This window comes from Poecilia latipinna, unplaced genomic scaffold (assembly GCF_001443285.1).
Source record: "Poecilia latipinna isolate Pla-1442-1.1 unplaced genomic scaffold, P_latipinna-1.0 Scaffold72, whole genome shotgun sequence".
NCBI lineage: Eukaryota > Metazoa > Chordata > Actinopteri > Cyprinodontiformes > Poeciliidae > Poecilia > Poecilia latipinna.
In genome coordinates, this window is record NW_015112688.1 from 34076 (window position 1) to 42737 (window position 8662).

The window sequence follows — 8662 nt, forward strand, 5'->3', positions numbered from 1 at the left end:
TTAGCACCATCACAATGATCAGAATGTCCCTAAGACTGTTGGAAGGGTAAGGTCGTCATTAAAATCTTGTCATGTGAACCAGACATTAGTCACCATGAGAGCGTGATTTTCAGGATTGTAAATATTTCTATAATGTATTTCCGAAGGAAAGTCTTCTTTGAGCCAGCTGACAGTGTGCAGAAACAACTAGGGAGTGTTGTGTTACACCATAATTCACTCAGCTGATGGAACTCTTTAAAAATACTTTAAACAGAATTTAACATTTCTGTAATTTTGAAAGCACAGCTTTTAGGATACCTTGATACAGGTAACTGATGCATGCCTAGTTGCTATAGTAACCCACGGCACCATAAAGCTATGTTACCCAACTGCACCTGTGACACATGAACTTTTTTCCTTCAACAAGCAATGTAACATCACACAGCTGCTGAGCATCTAGGAGCTGCTTTAACCCTAAAAACACAGAAAGAGACCGAAATTAGAACACAGGCAGGAATGGGAGGAGAGACAGACCGGCGGAGACAGAGACCTCCTCACCATGGGTAATGTAGTCCCCCAGTGGGGTGGTGCTATCATCTGGGAAGTCCTCCTCCTCTGAGTCGCTGTCTGAGAGAGGCTCCCCTCCTCCCCCGTCCCCGTCCTGCCATGGCTGGGGACGCCAGGTGACTGTGCCCCCGCGCACAGCGTTCATCTGAGGAGCAGACACAACATGAATTGAAAACATGGTCTTCTGCTAAAAGGAACGGAAAAAAGGATCACCTTAAATATTTTTTACTGGGATAAAATTAATGACTGATTTTTTACATTCATGTACATGTAGGTTCATATTGATTTTTCCAGCTTCTATGTTTATTTTTTATTAAATTCTGGGTGTGAAAGAGTTGAAAACCAAGCTCCAGTGGTAGCAACGGTTTACTGCTTTATGTACCTTTGCTCTTCTTCTTGTTTCCACCGTGAAAGCTGTCTGGGCCTCTCTCAGCAGAAAAAAATAAGAAGTCCGTTTGGAGCAGACAAACTGTGAAAAAGCAACCGGGTTGTTAATGGAAACCTGGGAGCATTTGAATTTCCTCCGTCCTCTGGGCTCAACCGAATTGCTTGTCCCCCGGCCTGTAATGCTGCCTCGTTAGGCTAGTTTCTGCTCATGGAGCCCGGTGTAACACCATCCCTACCTACAGACCGACAGGGTAATCTCACAAGGAAACTCTTGGAGTCTTATCTAAAGATGCATATTTGCAACGCATATCTGTTTCCTGAAACAGAGAGCCACCAATACGCTCAGCTGGAGGGTGAAGCGGTAAAAAGTGGAGTTGTGGCCAGAAACCGAGCCCGGACTTGAGCTTCCGTCGGCCGCTCTTGTCATGTCTGAACCGGATTACCGCAACGTTCGATTGTCGCTCAGTCTGATTGGCTGAGTTTGCCTCGTGACAATTGTTTGCTGATGATCCGTTTCCTGTCGAATAGAAAAAGTTATAAAAATATATTTATATATAATATTTTGTAAAGGGCACCTGAGTGCAGTTATTTTGGTTTAAAACCACGGGATTTTCGTTAAAATCCTGTGATTTTATGTTGGTAACAGTAGCTATGGTAACAGAACCTGAGGAGGTTTACAGCAATGAAGGAAATGGTTAACAATAAGGCACAAAAATGCATAAAAGCAACTTACATTTAGGTTCAGTTAATAAGGGAACAAGGTAATGGCGATTTAAGTATATTTGAATTTCTTAAAGTGTTTATGAAAATTCCGATTGCTTGCATATTAAAGGAATTGTACCAATGCTTAATAAATAGTAAAAACGATTGTATTTTTATTTTTTCTTGTTTAGCTCTTTCTGTAGCTGGTAAGAAATAAAAAAAATAATAATTTTCTTGTTTTTCATTTTTTTCCACAATATTTGTTTCCCGCCTGATTTCCGCATCCGTGGGGCATTCAAGGTAGATACCGAACAGTTTCAGTCAGGTCAATAAAACTGAAAAAAATTCAAGAGACAGATCCATACCGGTCTATGAATGCTCTGGCAATTACATAAGAAATATATTGATCCTTTTGCATAAAGGCAGATTTCTTAGACCTGTATAAACCAGGTGTAAGCTTTTATGTCCAGCTTATGTGTGATCACAAATTTTCCATGTGTAAACCCTTGGCTCCTGTTTTGTCTTTTAATTTTTTACCTTTTATTTATTAAGTTATTTATTTAGCGCATTTTTCATAGGTTTTTGAATGACAATTAATTCTAAACTGCAATGCTCTCTAATATATAAATAAAATAAAGAAAGCAATGTAAAGTTTGAATTTTAATTTATCCCACTTTTCTACATCCTATACGAACTCAATAACATAAGTGCTAAAACGTTCAGCGGGAGTCTCAACTGATGTGAATGAAGCTAAATATTCCGGGGTTCCATGAATGCAGCATGCTCTGCATGAGAAACATGGCGACCTGCATCGGTTTGGTTGCAAGAGTTAGAGTCGTCACTCTGACAGTGTTACAACCTATAGGCAGACAGTTGTTTTCCAGGCGGAGGGGCTGCAGTGTTGTCCCGCATCGCCTCCGGCATGGGGTCCGCAGCAGTCTGTACGAGCATGTCCTGGAAGGCTACAGCGACAAGCCCGAGCTGGACATGGGAGCGGTGTGTGAGGAGACCGACAAAGTCATTGCTAATGTGGAGAACAGGAAGGGTGACCTTCGAGGCGACGATGTCAGGAAAATTGTAAGGCATTTAAACTGTCACAATGTCTTCTATGCAGCAAGTAGCTTTGTTTAAATGACACTGACTTACCTTCCCCCCTCGTACTTGTATTGCTTCAGGTGAGTGTGTGGCAGGAGCTCCAAGCTGTGAGGACAGAAATCTCTGAGCTGGAAAAGGAGAAATTACGCATCAGTGAGACAGTCAGAACTCTTGTGGTGAGGTTTATTTTTCACCAGTTAGAAATTGAATCCACAAATCTTCATTTATATATGCTCTGATCTGATTCAGCTTGACTTGATGCGACAAGATAAAGCAAAGAAATGTCAAGTTTATGGCAAAGACACTCAATCGGATTAATCGTGATGAATTGATTATTGAAATAATTGTCAACTAATTAAGCAATCGATTAATCGCTAACTTTAATATATAGATTCTAAAATATACAATTTGCTGAAAGAACAACTCTGTAAGAGCAACAATTAAGTTCACAAAGAATATACATTAAAATTAATAACCTTTTTTGGGTGTAAATATGTTCTGTACAGAGGCCCTGAAGTGGCATAGTTTTAGCTTCAGCTGGTTCAATAACAATAATAACAATAAATCTCTTATTATGTAGTTTTTACTATCCAGTATAAAATATGCTTAAGCAGTTAGATGAAAAATCTGCAGAATGTGCCTGTTTCTAAATATTCTTATAATTATTTCTACAGAAGCAAAAAGACAAGGACGTCCTCGCTAATGTAAGTGCAACCTCAGGACCCAGTTTCTCTTTTGGTTACTCCAAATGACCCGGTGAGGTTGAATGTATTGCATCTTTTATGTCTGACTGAGTTGTTTCTGCTGCAGCTTCCAGAGTACACCCAGGCCCTGCAGAAGGGCCGCGACGTCCGCAACAGACTGAACCAGCTCTACCTAAGAGATGCCGAACTGGACCAGGAGCACTACAGCCAAGCGCTCCGACTGCCCAACAACACACACCCTGATGTGGTGAGAACTTAACAAACTAATCCCAAGCGTTTCTAATGAGGTTTTGGTGTGCAGCACAAGTTGTGGAAGTGAAGTTTCCCTTTTCGTCTTTTTTTAAAATTTTTTAAGCCGGTTGGAGATGAGAGCCAGGCTAGGGTGGTGGAGTTGGTTGGAAGGAAAGCAGGTGAGTGATGTTAATGGTAAATTAAAAAATGGCTTTAAAGGCTTTATTGTTATGCTTACCAAAGAAAACGGTCTTGCTTTGTTTGCAGAATTTGACTTCAAGCCTCGAGGCCACGTAGAGCTCGGTGAGGCGTTGGGCCTCATCAGGCAGAGGTAGGCTGAAATTCACCCAGTGTGCTCAATACTTGTGTAGCACAAGTGAGAGTGTTCATAGTCTGTCTGTCGTCTGCTGCAGGCATTTGTCTCACGTCTCCGGTCACCGGTCCTACTATTTGAGAGGAGCGGGAGCCAGACTTCAAATTGCACTCCAGAACTTTGCTCTGGACACTTTGCAGCGACGGGTACGATTATGGTTTGGAGAAATCTTCTGCAATCGATGCGAAACAATTAAAGTCATTGTCCACGGACAGAAAAAGCAGTGACAGCTGAGTTTTCTTCCTCTGCTGTAGGGCTTCGTTCCCATGGTTGTGCCGGACATGCTGAAGGCGGTGGTGTTTGTGAGTATCACATATGTCAGCTACAGTAGTAAAATCTTACTGAATGCCAGCAGTACGGGCTTAAATTAAATGCTTCTCAGATTGAGCTCCAGCTAGTCGTATGAAGCCATTTTTTTTAAGTCTTAATCTATTTTTGTTTGCAGGGTTTGGAAACAGTTTCACAGGCTGAACACTTTATTTTGTGAACTTAATGAATCTGAGTTTTTCCTACCAGTTTTTCAAGACTGTTCGCAGCAAAACAGCCACTGTCTTGGCTGTGGCAACTTTCTACCTGTCAGTCATGTGCCTTGTTCTGCAAACTGTTTTATTATTTCTTCATGTAATTTAAGTCAATTACAAATTACTCAAAGTACTTTTATAGTCTTGTTTTTTTACTTGAAAGATTTCGAGTCAGCTTGTGCTTTATTTTGATTTATACAAGTAAACTTTGGATTAGTTTGTATAAAGAGCAGCTGAAAAACAAGTCATTAAATTTTACATTCACACATTTTGCATCTGCAGAATTAAGACGTTAAGTGTGTTCTACCCAGAACTCTTCATGTGGCCTAGTTTTAGTTTCACCTGGTTCGAATTTTGTAAACAATAATAAAAAATAAAAAAAACTGCTACTAATGGTTAATTGAAAAAATCAGTCAATCAGAAAGGGCTGAGCTTGTCACATGTTTATGTTCAAGACATCCTGATTAGTCCATCTTGCCATCTTTTTTCTGTAATCAAGAACAGAATGTTTGAAACTTTGCCTCTAAAATATTTTTTGTTTTGTTTTTTGTCCTGCCTGCTTTGGTTTTCTGTCCAGGATTTCAGTAATGTCTCCTATCCTCTCCTGTCTTCCTCCCCAGGAGGGTTGTGGGATGCAGCCGAACGCCCATCTCTCTCAGGTCTACTCCCTGGACCCGGCACGTTTCCCAGACCTCAACCTGGCTGGGACAGGTGAAGTCGGGGTGGCAGGTGAGGCTTTGCTCTCCTTTACATTGTCATTACACACACACACCTCTGTTCCTCATGCTATCGAATAAACGTTATAGCTCTTTAAAGGAAAGCCGGTAATAAATACCGAACATTTGCATTCCCCTTACTGCTAGAAGAAGGTTTGTGCATAAATCAGTGTTGTGTGCTTCATTTTTATTTGTATTTCCACAGGTTATTTCATGGATCATGCAGTAAACTGGAAGGACCTGCCAGTCAGGTTAGAAGCTCTCCTCACTTCTTCATCCTTCAGATGGAGCGACTCCTATCTGTAACCGTGGCAGCGTGTCGTCTCTCACTGTAGGACGGTGTGCAGCAGTACCTGCTACAGGGCCGAGACAGACACCGGCAGAGAGGCGTGGGGACTTTACAGAGTTCACCACTTCAATAAGGTCAAACACAAAGGAGGTCTTAACCTGGGGGAAGATTTTAAATGATCCTGAGAGGGAAAAATCCAATTGAAACAAATTAATTTTATTAAGCTGAGAAGCTCTGTTACAGTTCCCTCGTGTTGCACTTCAGGTTGAGATGTTTGGAGTGACGGCTAATGAGACGGGACAGGAGAGCTCACAGCTGTTGGAGGAATATGTCTCCTTGCAGAAGGAGATGTTTTCTGCGCTGGAGCTTCACTACAGGTGAGGAAACAAACAACTGTGCAGCATCAGAGATGATCTGAGATCACACATATAAAATGCAACAAAAATGTTGAACTTTTCAAATTTATTTCTTTTGGAACCTTACCTGAAATAAAAATCATCTAGATATGTTAGAAAACATACTAAATCCATTTTAGCTTCACTGCAATTAACTGGATTAATAAATAACAGATTTTACTGATGATCCACATTAAGTTATTTAAGGTTAAAAGTTGGAATGTCCCAATCAGAATTTTTATTATTTATTAGATTTAACATTTTGTCAGTGTCTACTAATGTGACTAAAGCTGTCATAGATTTATCATCTGTTTTTAAAAATGTAATTGAGTGGATGAGACATTAATCTCACATTTTGCTCCTGCCGGTGATATTTTAATGCAGAGCATTTTTTGCTAGCGCTAGGCTAAAGTTTGCAAGTTTACTCTCTACGTTGATTTGACTTGTTGATAATTCATCTCAGTGTTGTTGTAGACATCTATTTGAGTCATGAGTACTTTTGTTGATATTGCCGTCATTGGTTTGGTTTCAGAGTGCTGGACATGCCCACTGAGGAGCTAGGCCTTCCCGCCTACAGGAAGTATGACATCGAAGCGTGGATGCCAGGGAGGAACAGCTACGGAGAGGTCAGCCTCATTACTGTCCCTAAACAGTCCGGATACGTCAGACATCTTTAATCACATCTGCTGAGTTAAAAACAAGCAGCTGTTGCTCTGAACGACTGATCAGGTTGATTTCTGAAGAGCTCTCTCCTGTGTATCAGGTTTCCAGCGCATCCAACTGCACGGACTATCAGAGCAGACGCCTCAACATCCTGTATGAGAGGGAGGACGGCAGTCTGCAGTACGCCCACACGGTAAGGCTGCAGACCACTGCTGTGCGCGCCTGCTGCTCCACATTACACCATAAATCTACAGACTACTATTTCTCTTCAACCCAGGTGAACGCTACAGCGTGTGCAATTCCTCGAATGATTATTTCCATCCTGGAGACTCATCAGACCAAAGTAAGGCACAAACCGCTTACATGATAAAAATGACTAAAATGACTAAATGTCATACAGTACAATCGAGTAATTTAATAAAAAATTGCCCTGTTCTCTACGTAAGCTAGTAGAAAAATATATGAAAGAAAAATGGTGATAAAACATTTTTTTTCTCAATGTAATACATTTCAAATATTACTTAGTCTCAAGGTTTAAGTATGAAAAAGCTTTTGTGAAAGTGTAAAAACAGATGAGAAATAAAACATTTCATATTAACGTTTATCAATTTAGAAAGCTATTGGCATTAGTAATCACTGATGTGAAAAACTTTAAAAGAGATCTTCCTCTCCGTACAGGAAAAATATTGCTAAATAAAAAGGTGCCCACTACACTAAAACCATGCATCATTTTGCTCTGTCATAATTCTGCGCAAATTTGTGTTGGTTTATCACATACATTCCTAATTAACTACATTTTGTAGTTGTAACAGGATGCAACAGTATTCAAAGCATGTGAACACTTTTTTTGTGAACACTTTCTTTGCGCAGTATGTTTACGGCTTATGAAAATAGTGTTCTGTACAAACTCTCATCTTTTGTCCTGTGCATGCAAATATTTTCCTCCATCTTCAGTTTTTTGGTAACTGACTTGGTGACTGTATGTCTTCAGGATAGAACCGTGCGTGTTCCTCAAGCCCTGCAGCCTTATCTGGGTCTGGAAGTAATAGAGCGGCCAAAGTACGCTCCTCTGAAATATATTGGACCCAACCAGCACAGTCGCCCACCCAGACCTGGTCCTAATGCCAGATGAAAACCCAACCAGTCGACGCTTCTCCACTCAGACGGAGAGAAAAACTTGAACACATCCTCTTTCTGGTGAAACAGAGCAGTGCTGCTGAATTATTAAAAGTGGAAATGCTGTATGTCCTTTTTAATAAAATGAAATAAATCACATGGGTATCGTGAATTGTTTATATTTCTTTCTGAAGAGAAGAAGTTTAGTTGGCTTTTAGAATAATACATCTTAATATAACCCTGATGGTTGGTCACTGTCAAGAGATAAGTGAAGAAAAAGCCATTGATTGTCCTTCATGGTTTTCTGTTTTTCAAAAAATTGGGTTGCAGTGGCACACATCCAATATGGAGACCCAGACGTCCCTCATCCCGGAGTTTCCCAAGGTGTTCCCAGTCCAGGTGGGATATTATCCCTCCAGCAAGTGCTGCATCCTTCCCAAAAGTCGGATCTGCCCGGAAAAACTCCAAATATTTGCCCTTTTTTTTGCATCATCTTGCTCTGTATGTGAGATAAATGGGCCTTTATGCCACCTCATATTAACACCACAGAGGAACACAAAGTCTTGAAAAATGAATTCCAAGAAACTTTGACCAACAGCAAAGTGCAAGTAAAAAAAATGCTTCTCTAACATTGTTGTAGGACATTTTAGTTGTCTAAAACATTTACAGTAATGTGTAAAATTAAAGACTTTTGACAAATCTTTTCCAGAGATTAACTAGTCTAAATAACCAAAGAGAAATTGGTCATATTTCCAGACCAATACTGTAGTGATTTATTTCATACTGTGTGCAGAATATAAGAAGAGCCAACAGGGTGAAGATGTGCTTGTCTGGGCATTGAACTGTATGAGATTTTTATTTTATTTTAATGTGTAGGTCTGCTGTTAAGACCCTGACAGCAGAGCAACACTTGACTTTCTGGCA

General features: G+C 40.4%; 2 protein-coding genes across 2 annotated transcripts in view; one reads left to right on the forward strand and one right to left on the reverse strand.

The window, feature by feature from the left end:
- Positions 1 to 1505, reverse strand: part of LOC106935392 (kelch-like protein 17) — an 8349-nt gene extending 6844 nt beyond the window's left edge. The window contains exons 1-3 of the mRNA XM_015015832.1: positions 929 to 1505; positions 538 to 691; positions 375 to 453 (exon numbers count right to left, since the gene is read on the reverse strand). Coding sequence (XP_014871318.1) covers positions 375 to 453; positions 538 to 691 — 233 coding nt within the window. The 5' untranslated portion in view covers positions 929 to 1505. The remainder of the gene's footprint in view (positions 1 to 374; positions 454 to 537; positions 692 to 928) is intronic.
- Positions 903 to 7906, forward strand: sars2 (seryl-tRNA synthetase 2, mitochondrial). Its single transcript, XM_015015840.1, has 17 exons — positions 903 to 910; positions 2386 to 2712; positions 2811 to 2906; positions 3405 to 3434; positions 3541 to 3681; positions 3790 to 3844; positions 3933 to 3996; positions 4079 to 4184; positions 4293 to 4340; positions 5180 to 5288; positions 5481 to 5526; positions 5611 to 5698; positions 5829 to 5941; positions 6492 to 6585; positions 6723 to 6815; positions 6900 to 6965; positions 7614 to 7906. The coding sequence occupies exons 2-17, from the start codon at positions 2416 to 2418 to the stop codon at positions 7752 to 7754; spliced, it is 1587 nt and encodes a 528-aa protein (XP_014871326.1). The 5' UTR covers positions 903 to 910; positions 2386 to 2415; the 3' UTR covers positions 7755 to 7906.
- Positions 7907 to 8662: the final 756 nt, after the last annotated feature.

Excerpts from the sequence above, each read along its gene's own strand:
- sars2 (XM_015015840.1), top strand. The coding sequence starts at position 2,416 with ATGCTCTGCATGAGAAACATGGCGACCTGCATCGGTTTGGTTGCAAGA. Across the intron at positions 3,435-3,540 it reads ACAAGGACGTCCTCGCTAAT|CTTCCAGAGTACACCCAGGC; the intron begins GTAAGTGCAACC and ends TTTCTGCTGCAG. Across the intron at positions 3,682-3,789 it reads ACAACACACACCCTGATGTG|CCGGTTGGAGATGAGAGCCA; the intron begins GTGAGAACTTAA and ends AAATTTTTTAAG.